Source organism: Armigeres subalbatus, chromosome 2 (genome assembly GCF_024139115.2).
Source record: "Armigeres subalbatus isolate Guangzhou_Male chromosome 2, GZ_Asu_2, whole genome shotgun sequence".
Classification (NCBI taxonomy): Eukaryota; Metazoa; Arthropoda; class Insecta; order Diptera; family Culicidae; genus Armigeres; species Armigeres subalbatus.
The window spans coordinates 168060052-168075931 of NC_085140.1; the positions used below are offsets into that span (position 1 = coordinate 168060052).

Genomic DNA, 15880 nt, shown 5'->3' on the forward strand with positions numbered 1-15880 from the left:
CCGGAAGGGTACGATGAGCAGGGCATGTTGCAAGAATACCGGACAGCAACCCTGCAAAGATGGTGTTCGCTTTCGATCCGACAGGTACAAGAAGGCGTGGAGCACAGCGAGTGAGGTGGGCTGACCAGGTGCAGAAAGACTTGGCGAGCGTGTGGCACAATCTAGAATAGAGAGATGCGGCCTCAAAACGTATGTTGTGGCATCAAATTGTTGATTAAGTGCCTTGATGATTTTTTTTCACAATTTTGAACAATCAAATAAAGTTCATTTTAAGAGTGCAACTTATAGATGGATATTTGAGCTATTGAGTTGTCACTTCGAGTCAAAATAATACACACCAGAGACACGCGAGTGCGCGCACAGCAAATACATGTAATACACGCCGGTGTATTTGACGTGCGCACGTCCGCGTGTATTTGGCGTGCACAATTTTGTGAGATTAAAGTTCGAAAACACAAATATTCATCTATTTATTTAATCTATTACTATCTATTATTTAGACCGATACAAATATTTAAAAACAATTATGTCTCCCCCCTCTCGGATTTTTTTTTTGCCCAAAAAAATATTTTGAGGGAGCAACAAAAAAAATCGGGCAATTTTGAGGATTTTCAAAACATTCTTTAACAAATTCAAGGAGTTTTATTGATTTTTTTTCCATTTTAATATTTATTTTTTATTTCCCCCCCCCCCTTGACCTTTCGAAAACCAGTAGGACATAATTTAAATTAAATGTTTGTAACGGCCTTAATTGTTAAAAATTGTGAAAAATAAAAGCGCAGATTTTTTGCCACCTGTGTAGGACATCTCTGGTATCATCAATCAGCATTAGACTGGCCCAGATTACTATGGGGAGAAAAAAATGTTGTCGAATTCCACGGGGCACCCCCCATAAGTGTGTCTTTGGGTGAGAAAATCAATCTCTGAAAATTCCAGCTCAATCGCTTGTTGCATAAGCTGGCGCATTTGATTTGAAGTTTGTATGGGGATTTCAGCCAAAATGTATAGGAAAATACACCTCCGTCACTCATTCGATCTGGAAATTGGTTCTGATTGCTCGATTGACCTCAGAATTGCAAAACGGCAGTTGGTATGCTACAGAACAATTTCACAGAACATTGCATGATGATTAAATGAACTTTTATATAATTTTCGGCTGGTTTATTAGGAGCTGATTTGTGTATTTTGGGTTTTTGATCGAATCGCATCAGCCGAAACTTATATAAAAGTTCATTTCATCATCATACAATGTTCTGTGAAATTGTTCTGTAGCATACCAACTACCGTTTTTGCAATTCTGAGGCCAATCGAGCAATCAGAACCAATTTCTAGATCGAATGAGTGACGGAGGTGTATTTTCCTATACATTTTGGCTGAAATCCCCATACAAACTTCAAATCAAATGCGCCAGCTTATGCATCAAGCGATTAAGCTTAGAATTTTCAGAGATTGATTCTCAAAAGACACAATCTGGGGGTGCCCGTGAATTAGACAGTTTTTTGTTTGCTGGGCCAGTCTAATCAGCATAGTGCCCCTACAGTTCTTAGTTCTTCTTCTTATTATTAACATTACATCCCCTACTGGGACTTTGCCGCCTTACTGCTTAGTGCTCATTCAGCACTCCCACAGTTATTAACCGCGAGGTTTCTAAGCCAAGTTACCATTTTTGCATTCGTATATCATGAGGCTAACACTTCTTCTTCTTCTTCTTATTGGCATTACATCCCCACACCGGGACATTGCTCGCAGCTTAGTGTTCATTAAGCACTTCCACAGTTATTAACTGCGATGTTTCTAAGCCAAGTTACCATTTTTGCATGGTAACCAAACCGAATATTGCCTAGACCGGCACCGGGAATCGAACCCAGCCGCGCATCTTACCGCTAGGCTAAGGAGGGGGACCTACAAGTTCTTTATTATAAGGGGCGATTTAAATATGACTTCCATTATCTTTGAGATGTTTCGACCCCCCCCTCTCCTGTCATGCTATTTTGTATACCCATAGTATATGTACCGTACCCCCTCCCTCCTCTCTAAAACCTCGGGCATCATTTTTGCACAACCTCCAGAACGACTTCACACATTAGAGTTCTTTCCCATTTGCACCGAAGCCAGGTGGAAAGTTTTTCCGAGATGTTAAGGCGAACTCGTTTCGGGTGCTTCATTTGTGTTGCTCTGTCGAATTATGGTCCTTATGTGGTTTAGTTCTTTTATTGTTGTGCGAAGTGATCGTGAAATATCGTTCAGAGTTTAATAATAAGTATTTAAAGGAATATGTAATACCCTATGTCATTAGTGGTAAGTTTATTAAAAGCATTAATATGAAGACTAGGTTTTGTTCTAGTTGTGAAATAGTCACACCAGAGATGAATAGATGATAAGCAAAAATTGCATACATTATGTTATACAATAGGTCAGAATAGAAAAGCTCATATACGTATAAGGGTCCACCTCCATTCATGTCGTCGTTAGACAACATATTTCTCAGTGCCCGCGTAGTTATAAATCTGAAAAACAAACTATACTCTAAATAATGCTTTTTCATAATTCTCTATCTTGATCCGTAGGTCGACGGCAAGCTATTATGCTGGCTTTGTACGTTATCCTACAAGCGTGCCCTGACCAAGGCACGCCAGGCAGAAAGCGAACGTCGCCGAGCAAAGAAACGTGGGGCCGATGGTGGCCCTCCTCCGCCGGCGATGTCTTCGTCGGCATCCGCTGCCAGCGCTGGCAGCCGCGGAACTTCAGGCAGCAACATCCCCGCTGCCGGATCACTCGGATCCAGTGCGAATTCTAGCAACCGTGCAGACAACCGCAGCGCGTCAGACAAGACCAACAACAGCAGCAACAGCAGTTCGATGAACCGTGGCGGCGGAGGATCCACTTTGCCCCCACTGGGTGATATGAACATGAGTTTGGGCCCGGTTGACATTCCGGAACCAGTGCCCTTGGCACTGGAATCTTCCGCACCCGGAGGAATGGATCGGGTGGACAATTCTCGTAATGACAACGGTCGCCATTCGTCCAGCAAGAAGCCTCGTACGGATATGAAACCAACCCCGGATGTGCCGGAGAAACTGGGTCACCATAAAAGCCATCATCATCACCATCACCATCATACAAAGTACGTTGATCCGCACAGCTCGGATCACGTGATTGCGATGACTCAACTGAAAGAAACAATCGCCACACTGCAGAGGAAACTTAAGCAGAAAGATAGTATTATTCTGGAGAAGGAGAAAGAGGTAAGTTGGAATGGTTGGTCTATAAAAGGGTGAGACATATTATAAAACATAGCAAGGAAATCGAAAAAATATAAGAAGCATAACTAACAATGATATCACTACTCACGACTATTTCACAGATCAGCGCATGGAAAGGGAAGCATTTATACTTGGAGCAGGATTTGATGAAAAAATATAAAGACATGGAGAAGAATTACGAGTTCAAGCTGGAAGTTTTGAACAAAAAGCTCAAATCGCAACTGATGGAAATTGCCCAGCTATCCAAGGCAGCCAAGGATGCCGCCGAAAAGAAGAAGAAACCGATTGGTTTCTTGGCCACCACCAAACTGCACAAACTCAAACCGGAAACGAAGGAGAAGGAGCGCGAGAAAGCAAGCGGACGGAACCGCATCATCGAGGATGAGGATGACGATGAGGAGAAGGAGGAGAAGGAAAACGAAAGTGACAGAGGAGGTTCAGGTACGAATACCCCTAAGGATACTGGAAAGGAAAGCCCTCGCGATGTCGATTCCGGTAAAGAGAGTCCTCGAGACTCGGACAAGGAGGATGATAAGGACGACGAAAACGATAAGAAGACAAAGAAGGACAGCGAATCGGACAAAGAAAGGGACGATGATCAGAGCAAGAGCAACGGTTCTGCAAAGGGCGGAGACGATTCTGATAAAGAGAACGATGATAAAAAAGACGATGAGAACGAGACCGACAAAGTGGAAGAAAAGAAAAACGATGACAATGATCGCAGCTCCGACAAAGGATCTCGTCGTAATTCTGAGCATGGGTCGGATAAAGCATCAGATAAGGGTTCGGACAATGAATCAGATAAGGAATCTGATCGTGGATCCGATAAGGAATCGGACCGCGGATCCGAGAAAGGTTCAGTGAAGGGATCTGATCGTGGTTCTGACAAAGGATCCGATCGTGGTTCCGATAAGGGCTCCGATCGTGGTTCCGATAAAGGTTCAGAACATGGCTCCGACAAAGGATCGGACCATGGCTCCGACAAGGGATCAGATCATGGCTCCGATAAGGGATCGGATCGTGGATCCGACAAAGGTTCGGATCGTGGATCAGACAAAGGTTCGGATCGTGGATCAGATGCAGGATCTGATCGTGGTTCTGAGAAAGGCTCCGATCGCGGATCGGACCACGGATCCGATAAAGAAAGCGACAACGAATCCGACGACCGATCCGCCAAGGGTAGCGATAAAGATAGCGGATCTGATAGTGGATCTGATCGGGACAGTGACCGTGATTCAGATTAAGTCTGCAGCTGCTTCTCAGCTTTCCAACACGGTCGTTTTATCACAAACTGACAAGATTAGTGTTATCCTCAGAATTAACTTTTACGATATAGGTATTTAGTAGGTTCATACGCACTATCTAATCTTTTGTTGTATTTCTTGCTTCTCGCTTTCAAGATACCCCATTATTTTCTTGTACAATAGACCAGTTTTTGTCAGTCAACTATGCTAAAAATTGCAAAAGAAGGTTGAAAACCTATTATAATACTGCAAACACAATTCAAAATCCATCCTTCATTTGGAAACAAGGAAATACGAAGGGATTCAGAATTCAAATCGATTTGTAAGGCCGTGTCGTGCGTTTGCTAAGCGATACGGATACCTAGTTGTAGTGCATGTATTAGCAGTACTTTTGTTTGTGTTCAACAAAATTTCGTTTAGTTCAGGAAAATGAATCAGTTGGCATTTGAGAAAACTATAACATCCACCCCGTAGCTCTTAAGAACTATCTCTCCGATTGCTCTAATTTATGATTTATTCTTTAAACATCCAATTAGAAGAAGGTTAAATAATTATTTGTAATGAACAGAATACTTAAAGTAAAATATAATAAAGCATATGAATGGAATTTGTTGCTATTTTCTGGAAAGAACAATTCAAAAAAATAGGAAATGCACGTTTATTTATTTTATTATCAGACTAAGGCCGGAGTGGCCTGTGCTGCACATAAAAGTCTTCTCCATTCAGCTCGTTCCATGGCTGCACTTTGCCAACCACGCAGTCTGCGGAGGGTCCGTAAATCGTCCTCAACCTGATTGATCCACCTTGCCCGCTGCGCACCTCGCCTTCTTGTTCCCGTCGGATCGTTGTCGAGAACCATTTTCACCGGATTACTGTCCGACATTCTGGCTACGTGCAAGGCCCACCGCAGTCTTCCGTTTTTCGTGGTGTGAACGATGGATGGTTCTCCCAACAGCTGATGCAACTCGTGGATCATTCGCCTCCTCCACGTACCGTCCCCCATCTGCACTCCACCATAGATGGTACGCAACACTTTCCTTTCAAAACTCCCAGTGCGCGTTGGTCCTTCACGAGCATCGTCCAGGTCTCGTGTCCGTAGAGAACTACCGGTCTTATAAGCGTTTTGTAGATAGTCAGTATGGCACGGCGGCGAACTCTATTCGATCGGAGCGTCTTGCGGAGTCCAAAGTACGTGCGATTTCCAGCCACTATGCGCCTCCGAATTTCTCTGCTGGTATCGCTATCCGCGGTCACCAGTGAGCCCAAGTACACGAATTCTTCAACCACCTCGATTTCGTCACTACCGATAGAAACTCGTGGTGGGTGGCTTACATTGACCTCTCTTGAGCCTCTTCCTATCATCTACTTCGTCTTCGACGTGTTGATGACTAGTCCAATCCGTTTAGCTTCGCTTTTCAGTCTGATGTAGGCTTCCTCCATCCTCTCAAACTTACGTGCCATGATATTGGTGTCGTCGGCGAAACCAAATAACTGGACGGACTTCGTGGAAATCGAACCACTCGTGTCAATCCCTGCCCTTCGTATTACTTCCTCCAAAGCGATGTTGAATAGCAGACACGAAAGACCATCACCTTGCCGTAACCCTCTACGGGTTTCGAAGGGACTCGAGAATGCCCCTGAAACTCGAACTACGCACATCACCCGATCCATCGTCGCCTTGATCAACCGTATCAGTTTATCCGGAAATCCGTTTTCGTGCATTAGCTGCCATAGCTGGTCCCGATCGATTGTATCATATGCGGCTTTGAAGTCGACAAATGGATGATGTGTGGGCACGTTGTATTCGCGGCATTTCTTCAATACCTGACGTATGGCGAACACCTGGTGTGTGGTAGAGCGTTCACCCATAAATCCCGCCTGGTACTGCCCCACGAACTCTCTTGCAATTGGTGTTAGTCGGCGGCATAAAATTTGGGAGAGTACCTTGTAGGCGACGTTCAGCAATGTGATTGCGCGGTAGTTGCTACAATTCAGTTTATCGCCCTTTTTGTAGATGGGACACACGATACCTTCCATTAACTCCTGCGGCAGAACGTCATCCTCCCAAACCTTGGTAATGACCCAGTACAGCGCTCTAGGCAGTGACTCACCACTGTGTTTAAACAGCTCTCCTGGTAGTTGATCAACTCCAAGGGCTTTGTTGTTTTCAGCCGGCCGAGCTCCTCCTGGATGTCCTGGAGATCTGGAGCCGGAAGACGTGTATCCTGCGCGCGTGATCCCAGGTTCATTACCACACCGCCACATCGCCACTCAGGTGCTTCGTAGTGCTGCCGCCACCTTTGGATCACCTCACGCTCGTTTGTAAGAAGGTTCCCGTTTATGTCCTAACACATATCGGGCTGTGGCACGTGGCCCTTACGTGAACGGTTCAACTTCTCATAGAACTTTCGTGCGTTATTAGCGCGGTACAGTTCCTCCGTCTCCTCACGGTCTCGATCTTCCTGCTGGCTTCCGCGCCCGTTTGTATCGTGCCTCGTTCGCCCTCGTGCGGTGTTGCAGCAATCTCGCCCATGCTGCATTCTTCTCCTCAACTAACTGCTCACATTCGCCGTCATACCAGTCGTTTCTCTGATCCGGAGCCACCGTACCTAGTGCAGCGGTTGCGGTGCTTCCAATGGCGGATCGAATATCTCTCCAGCCATCTTCAAGAGATGCTGCGCCTAGCTGCTCTTCCGTTGGGAGTGCCATTTCCAGCTGCTGCGCGTCTTGTAGCCACCCAATGTTTAGCCGCGGCGGACGACGCCGACGCGTGTTCATCACCGTCGAGAGTTTTGAGCGCAGACATAGTGCAACGAGGTAGTGGTCGGATTCAATAATCGCACTGTTGATTAGGTGATTTCCATGTGGTCTTGTGGATATTCTTGCGGGGGAAGAAAGTGCTTCGGACTATCATTCCGTGGGAGGCTGCAAAGTTTATGCATCGTTGGCCGTTGTCGTTGGATACGGTATGCAGACTATCCGGTCCGATGACCGGTCTATACATTTCCTCCCTTCCTACCTAAGCGTTCATGTCACCGATGACGATTTTGACGTCCCGCAGTGGGCATCCATCGTATGTCTGCTCCAGCTGCGCATAGAACGCTTCTTTCTCGTCGTCGGATCTCCCTTCGTGTGGGCAGTGCACGTTGATGATGCTATAGTTGAAGAAACGGCCTTTTATCCTCAGCTTGCACATCCTTGCGTTGATTGGATGCCACCCAATCACGCGTTGGCGCATCTTTCCCAGCACTATGAAGCCGGTTCCCACCCAGACAACCAGAATGCATGCATAATAGAATTGTTTTTCTGTTATGCGATGCCTATGCGCACAAATTTCATCGCTTACTAGTCGCGAAAACACTTTTTACGTACAAAAGTGGAGGCGATATATGTGTATTTCTTATCCGACGTTGCACGGAAGTGTATGCGATGTCCACGATTTTTATGCGAGTTTGTTCGTTATGCATTACGATGTAATTTGTGATAACAAATTCTGTTTGACAGATAATCCGATTTTATGTGAGTTTGATTGCAGGAATATGCGATGTCAACAAAGAGAACGATGGCGCGATCGGCCGAAATATTGTGTTCTACTTTGCGCGGGCGGTAATAAAAATCAGTTCAGTGCGTGATTTCTCTTGTTTCGGACAGCAGAACGATGATGGTGCGATCGGCCGAAATATTGTGTTGTGCTTTGCGCGGCCGGTAATAAAAATCAGTTCAGTGCGAGATTTCTCTTGTTTCGGACAGCAGAACGATGGCGCGATCGGCCGAAATATTGTGTTCTGCTTTGCGCGGCCGGTAATAAAAATCAGTTCAGTGCGTGATTTCTCTTGTTTCGGACAGCAGAACGATGGCGCGATCGGCCGAAATATTGTGTTCTGCATTGTTAGTTTGTACTACTTTTCGCGCCCGATTCATGGCTAGGTAAAATCACTGTGTATAAAGAATGGCACGGTCGTATCGCTTATCAGAGTGAATCCAGATCCAACGATGCCTACCAATTAACTTATAATCCTTCCTGTGGTTTTTGTGGAGACGCAGAGGTAAACACGGTCTTCAAATAGCAAAAACCACCTACTAATATTCCTTCCTTCTTCCTAACTGACTACAAGGACGTAGCCGGCGCCGTTATTGATCATTTGAATTTTAGAGTCACTGAAACTTGCACACTGAGAATGCTTGAACAATCCCAGTCAATCATTCACTTGATTCTTTGTGCAATTTCACTGATTCTGGTCAATCACGGAGTAGCAATCATAGATATATGTAGTCAGTCAAAGCTAAGCTAAGCGAAGCTAAGGAATATGCGATGTCAACAAATGAAGCTGGAATAAACTCGTAAAATAGCCTACTGTGCGGGAAAATTTATAAATAAACTGATAAGCTTTGCACAACAATGCGATTCTGATGAAATTTGGATCGGTAAACGATTTTGATCGTGCATTCTTATGCGATGTGTGGTTGTCTGGGCAGCTCGTTGGTGGTGCCACAGCTTTGGTAGAAGGTAGCCGCTCGATGCCCGCTTTTCCACACTTTCTGTCCGGTCCAGCAGATTTCCTGCAGCGCTACGACATCGAAGTTGCGGGGATGTAATTCATCGTAGATTATCCTGTCGCAACCTGCGAAGCCTAGCGACTTGCAGTTCCATGTTCCAAGCTTCCAATCGTGATCCTTTATTCGTCGCCTAGGTCGTTGCCGATTGTATCGAGTCGTATTATCTTCTATGTCGTTCGTAATAGTTGTTTTTAAAGGCGGCTTATTGGGCCTGTGCAAACCTCCTGTCTCGTCGGAGGGCCGTCGTGTCAGGGCTGTTTAGCGTCCCACCTAACACCACTTGGGACTTGGGCTGGTGAGCTTTGAGCGGCACACGGTCGCTTTGGCGGAGCCTACTTGCGGATTCATGCAGCTTTTTATAGAGGTTTAACAGGGCCCACTGTCAAACCCCACCACATCCTAGGCAGGCGCCACAATTCGCAGATGGCCTGAGGAGGGATCGTCAAGGGAGGGAATGCACGTACGTTCAACATTACATATTTGGCGAATTACTCTAGTTTATATGACAATGCCTACCTATGCCTGGATACCTGGTTGGCTACAGCGTCGATACACCTATGCCTGGCGTATTGTAGAGCTCCATAATCGTCGGTCTTGGGTGATGTTCCTCCAGTTTCCCCAGGTCCGATTCCACCGCATGCAGCCAGCGTGTTCGTGGCCTTCCACGAAGTCGCCGGACCCTATCTGGTTCTCTGTTGAATATTGTTTTCGATATTCTTTCTTTCGACATTCGCAATAAGTGATCAGTCCACTGAAGTCTGCCGTATTTTATACGATTCACAATATTTTCTTTTTTATATACTTGATACAGCTTGATTTAAGAGCTGTAGCCCATCAAGTCAAGTCAAGTCATACTTGATACAGCTCATGATTCATGCGTCTGCGCCACACACCATTTTCTAGTTTCCCTCCGAGTATTGCACGTAGCACTTTTTGCTCGAAAACCCCAAAAGCTCTCCGGTCCGCCTCTTTTAATGTCCATGCTTCATGTCTATAAAAGGCCACTGGTAAAATCAGAGTTTTATATAGAGAAAATTTCGTTTCCGTCTACATGTTGCGGGACCTAAGCTGGATACGTAATCCGTAAAAGGCCCTTTTCGCAGCAGTAATACGTCTTTTCACTTCACGGAAAACGTCATTGTCACATGTCACAAGCGTTCTAAGGTAAACAAATTTTTCAACAACTTCAAACACATCACCATCAAGCACTATCTCAGCACACCACTAGGTCTATCTCTATCTCTACCTGCCACCATGTACTTTGTCTTGGTAGAGTTAATGGTTATGCCTATCCTCGCCGTCTCCCTCTTCAGTGAGACAAAAGCCTCCACTACTGCTCTGCGATCGATTCCAATAAGGTCGATGTCGTCCGCAAAGCTCAGGAGCATATGCGACCGTGTGATGATTGTACCCTTCCTCTGCACGAAAGATCTCCTAATAGCGCCTTCGAGTGCAATGTTGAACAATAAATAACATCACCTTGCTTCAATCCGTCTAAGGTCACAAACGAGGTTGACACTTCGTCTGCAATCCGAATACTTAATTTCGAGCCATCCAGCATCGCACGTATCCGTCTAATCAGTTTCGCCGGAAAACCATGTTCTGACATTATCTGCCACAGCTCATCTCTCTTCACTAAATCGTACGCTGCTTTGAAATCAATGAACAGATGGTGAGTCTGCAAGTTGTACTCCCGGAGTTTATCAAGGATCATCCGCAGGCTAAACATCTGATCCGTCGTTGATCGGCCCTCACGGAAACCTGCCTGGTATTCGCCGACGAAAGACTCCTCAAGCGGTCTCAGTCTGTTAAACAGGATACGCGACAGGATTTTGTACGCCGAGTTCAGAAGGGTGATCCCTCTGTAATTGGCACACTATAGTCTGTGCCCTTACCTGTAGATTGGGCATATGAGGCCATCCAACCAGCCGGCAGGCAGTTCTTCATCCTCCCATATTTTCTGGATAATGTGGTATTTGATTGATTGATGCAGCTGCTGACTTCCGTGTTTGAGAAGCTCGACCGGGATCTCGTCCTTCCCAGCAGCTTTACTGTTTTTCAGCTTGTTTAGAGCCTTCTTAACCTAGTCAAGTGTATGTGGTTCCACAGCTTAACCGTCGCCGACTATGTCAATCCTCCTTAATACACCTTCATTTCCACCGTTCAACAAATCTTCGAAGTGCTTCTTCCACCTGGCTGCCACCATAGTCTTGTCTGTCAGCAAATTCCTCTCTCAGTCATTGCACATGGCGGGCACTGGCGCAGTCTTATGCCGCGCGCCATCGATAGTTACGTAAAACCTCCGCATATCGTTTCTATCCATGTTCTCCTGCGCTACACTCTCTTCGTGTTGCCTTTTTTCTGCGTTGGATTCGTTTCTCTTCTGCCCTTGCTACACTGTACCGCTCTCTGTTGGAGCGGGTACGAGCCACTAGCATTCGACTCCTAGCAACACATTCTCGTCCGTCAATCGCTGGCACTCCTCATCAAACCAATCATTTCTTTGGCGTCGCTGTGCAGTGCCCAACACTTCCTGCGCTGTTGTAGTCACAGTTTCTTGGATATGTTCCCACAATCTGTTGACGTCGCCAGATCCGGTGGCATCTCCTATCCGCTCGTCCAGCTTCTGGTGGTACTGTTCAGCAACTCCTTCAACTGACAAGCGTTGGATGTTGAAACACAGAGAACAGACGTTCATCTTCATTCGCGTGGTTGTGTAAAGTTTGTACTGGCCATTTTAAAGTATGTCGTTATGCCCCCGTTGCGCGGTGCTAGAGTGCTGATGAATATGATTAAGATTTGCCATGTTTTACTTTTTAACGCTATAGTGTTCATTCCGAATTGCTCCTAGGCTCGCTCCTAGGTGGCAGCACTACATTGTTTATGTAGTGTATGCCAACGCCATCGCTTAGTGAAATTGAGTTTTTATGTCGGGCAGCCTGCGTTGGCGGCGCTGAGGTACGATTTAAAACTTTACACACTTTTTTAACGAAATTTTGTTCGAGCATCCATGTCTGTTCTCTGTGGTTGAAACGCATCGTTCTGTTGTTTCGTGAATTCGTGACGCTGGAAAGTCGCGCCCGAATTTTTGCAACTACAATATAGTAATCCGAGTCGATGTTCGGACCTCTGAGGGCCTTACATCTATAACATCCGAGAAATGTCGTCCGTCGACCAGCATGTGGTCTATCTGCGAGCAAGTGTCTCCACTCGGATGTTGCCAGGTGTGTTTGCGGATATTCTTACGTGCGAAGTAGGTACTGCTGATAGCCATCCCTTTAGCAAACAAAGGTTCCAATTGCAGACCATTATTGTAGATCCAGTTGAAAACCGAACTGAGCTGTCGCGACAATCGCATTTTCTCCCATTTCCGGATGTCGCAACTGCATAGCAAGTAGTGCGCATCTATGTCATAGCCGTGCGCCATCATGCGCACCACTCGCGATGCAGTTGCGACATTCGGAAATGGGAGAAAATGCGATTGTCGCGAGAGCTCAGTTCGGTTTTCAACTGGATCTACAATATCGTTGGTAGTGGAATGAAGACTTTCCGTACCAATGACAGGGCGAAAGAAACTTTCTTTTCCCATCTGCGCATTTGCATCCCCGATGACAAACTTTACATCATGTGTTGGGCACTCTCCGTAAGCCTTATCAAGGCTTTCATAAAGCTATGTCCATTTAGAATCCGGAATCATTTATTGTATTGCAGCGGCACGGAAAGTGACCGCTGCAAGAATTCTTTTACAGCGGTTTGTCTACCTAGGCGCCCACTTGCTGTGGTATAAATTTCACGAAGTTTCGTGCAGCGTGCAAACAATAATTTCAGATGGAAGCCGGAAGGAGAGAAAAAAGTCTGCACACCCACGTTGATAATCCTGTCATCGACGATAGAACCTACGTCAAAATGGATTTCGGACAGCTTCCTAGCCAAAAACTCTACATGGTGACGCTACGAGGAGTAGTTCCTGCGAAGTTTAAGTTTTGCTTTTCGGTTCGAGAACGCATCTCTCCATCCTCGGATACGTCCCACGCTCGCCAAGTCGTTTTGCACCTGGTCTGTCAATCTCGTTCGCTGCGCTCCACGCCGTCTCGTACCTGCCGGATCGGAAGCGAACACCATATTTGCAGGATTGCTGTCCGGCATTCTTGCAACATGTCCTGCCCATCGTACCCTTCCGGCTTTAGCTACCTTCTGGATACTGGGTTCGCCGTAGAGTTGGGCGAGCTCATGGTTCATTCTTCGCCGCCACACACCGTCTTCTTGCACACCAACAAAGATGGTCCTAAGCACCCGTCTCTCGAATACTCCGAGTGCTTGCAAGTCCTTCTCGAGCATTGTCCATGTTTCATGTCCGTAGAAGACAACCGGTCTTATAAGCGTCTTGTACATGACACATTTGGTGCGGTGGCGAATCTTTTTCGACCGCAGTTTCTTCTGGAGCCCGCAGTAGGCCCGACTTCCACAGATGATGCGCCTTCGTATTTCACGACTAACGTTGTTGTCAGCCGTTAGCAACGATCCGAGGTAGACGAATTCCTCGGCCACCTCGAAGGTATCCCCGTCTATCGTAACACTGCTTCTCAGGCGGGCTCTGTCGCGCTCGGTTCCGCCCACAAGCATGTACTTTGTCTTTGACGCATTCATCACCAGTCCAACTTTTGTTGCTTCACGTTTAGGGCGGGTGTACTGTGCTGCCACCTTTGCAAATGTTCGTCCGACAATGTCCATGTCATCCGCGAAACAAATAAATTTACTGCATCTGTTGAAAATCGTACCCCGGCTGTTACACCCTGCTCTCCGCATGACACCTTCTAGCGCAATATTTAACAACAGGCACGAAAATCCATCATCTTGCCTTAGTCCCCGGCGCGATTCGAACGAACTGGAGTGTTCGCCCGAGATCTTCACACAGTTTTGCACACCATCCACCATTGCTTTGATCAGTCTGGTAAGCTTCCCAGGGAAGTTGTTCTCGTCCATTATTTTCCATAGCTCTACGCGGTCTATACTGTCGTATGCCGCCTTGAAGTCAACGAACAGATGGTGCGTTGGGACCTGGTATTCACGGCATTTTTTAAGGATTTGCCGTACAGTAAAGATCTGGTCCGTTGTCGAGCTACCGTCAACGAAGCAGGCTTGATAACTTCCCACGAACTCGTTCACTAATGGTGACAGACGACGGAAGATGATCTGGGATATCACTTTGTAGGCATTAAGGATGGTGATCGCTCGAAAGTTCTCACACTCCAGTTTGTCGCCTTTCTTGTAGATGGGCATATAACCTCTTCCTTCCACTCCTCCGGTAGCTGTTCGGTTTCCCAGATTCTGACTATCAGTTTGTGCAGGCAAGTGGCCAGCTTTTCCGGGGCCATCTTGATGAGCTCAGCTCCGATACCATCCTTACCAGCTGCTTTATTGGTCTTTAGCTGTTGAATGGCATCCTTAACTTCCCTCACGGTGGGGGCTGGTTGGCTTCCATCGTCCGCAGAACTGACGTAGTCATCTCCTCCGCTGCCTTGACTTTCACTGCCTGTACTCTCAGCGCCATTCAGATGTTCCTCGTAGTGCTGCTTCCACCTTTCGATCACCACACGTTTGTCCGTCAAGATGCTCCCATCCTTATCCCGGCACATTTCGGCTCGCGGCACGAAGCCTTTGCGGGATGCGTTGAGCTTCTGATAGAACTTGCGTGTTTCTTGAGAACGGCTTAGCTTTTCCATCTCCTCGCACTCCGCTTCTTCCAGGCGGCGTTTCTTCTCCTGAAAAAGGCGGGTCTGCTGTCTCCGCTTCCGTCTATAACGTTCCACGTTCTGCCGGGTAAGAGGCTAAGGACCGCGAGATGGGGTCTATTTTATTCCTTTAGGTACGCGAAGTACCAATGGTACGCTTTACCCAGCATATGCCGTGCCAAGTAGATGTGGTACTTGAATGAAGTGTTCGCTATGGGATCCACCGCCCGGAATTCACGTTCTTCAGTTCTGGGCCACCGTATCTCCTGGATTGCTGGCACACTCACGCCGACCTTCTACAGCTCACGAGCCAGAAGCCCAACACGTGCGGGTTCATTCAATGCTCTCACGTTCCAAGATCCGACTTTCCAATCGTTGTCCTTTATTCGGTGCCGGGTCTGTTGCCATTGTATCAATTCGTTTGCTCTACATTTGCCTTTCTTGCGCTACCTACCTCGCGTCGAAGGGGCTGCCTTCTCGATGCTGACACGATGCAACATGGTGTGCACAGTTTAGTTTAGAGTCCCCGCTGGCACTCGGACGATAATCAGCCGCCCCTAACATGAACAGAAGCTGTTGTGAGCCGGTCCTAACATGGAGAACAGACGCTCGATCAGATTTGCACCTCCGGAGCGGAGCAATACCCCCCTTCCCTGTCAGCATACAACCATAGCTCCCACCGGGGTTGGTTACCTGATCTTCCCTAAAGATGCTCGTATCCCGGCCAGCGCCACGAGAAGGTAGGGATAGGAGTTGCTGGGTAAGAGGCTAAGGACCGCAAAATGGGGTCTATTTTATTCCTTCAGTAACGCATGTTTGTAACAATTGCATTTTGATTGATTTTATAAATCGTTTGTCAATCCTTCTCACAAACTCAATCATTCCCAGCTTTCCACAGATACGCAAGATATTAAAGCCTATTTTACTGTTGTGGGATTAGATGCAGTAAATTGAGTCTACTGAACGATTCACAGGATTTTTTTTTAAATAAACAAAAATGCGAGTGTTACAAATATCCGATCATGGGCAGTTTAGATGTAAGCTAAATAAATTAAATTAAAAATAAGTAAATGCTTTTTGTCCA

General features: G+C 46.6%; 1 protein-coding gene across 2 annotated transcripts in view; it reads left to right on the forward strand.

The window, feature by feature from the left end:
• Positions 1-5114, forward strand: part of LOC134211145 (serine-aspartate repeat-containing protein F) — a 53664-nt gene extending 48550 nt beyond the window's left edge. For both annotated transcript variants that reach the window (XM_062687784.1, XM_062687785.1), the window contains 2 exons: positions 2568-3245; positions 3365-5114. In XM_062687784.1, coding sequence (XP_062543768.1) covers positions 2568-3245; positions 3365-4507 — 1821 coding nt within the window. In that variant the 3' untranslated portion in view covers positions 4508-5114. The remainder of the gene's footprint in view (positions 1-2567; positions 3246-3364) is intronic.
• Positions 5115-15880: the final 10766 nt, after the last annotated feature.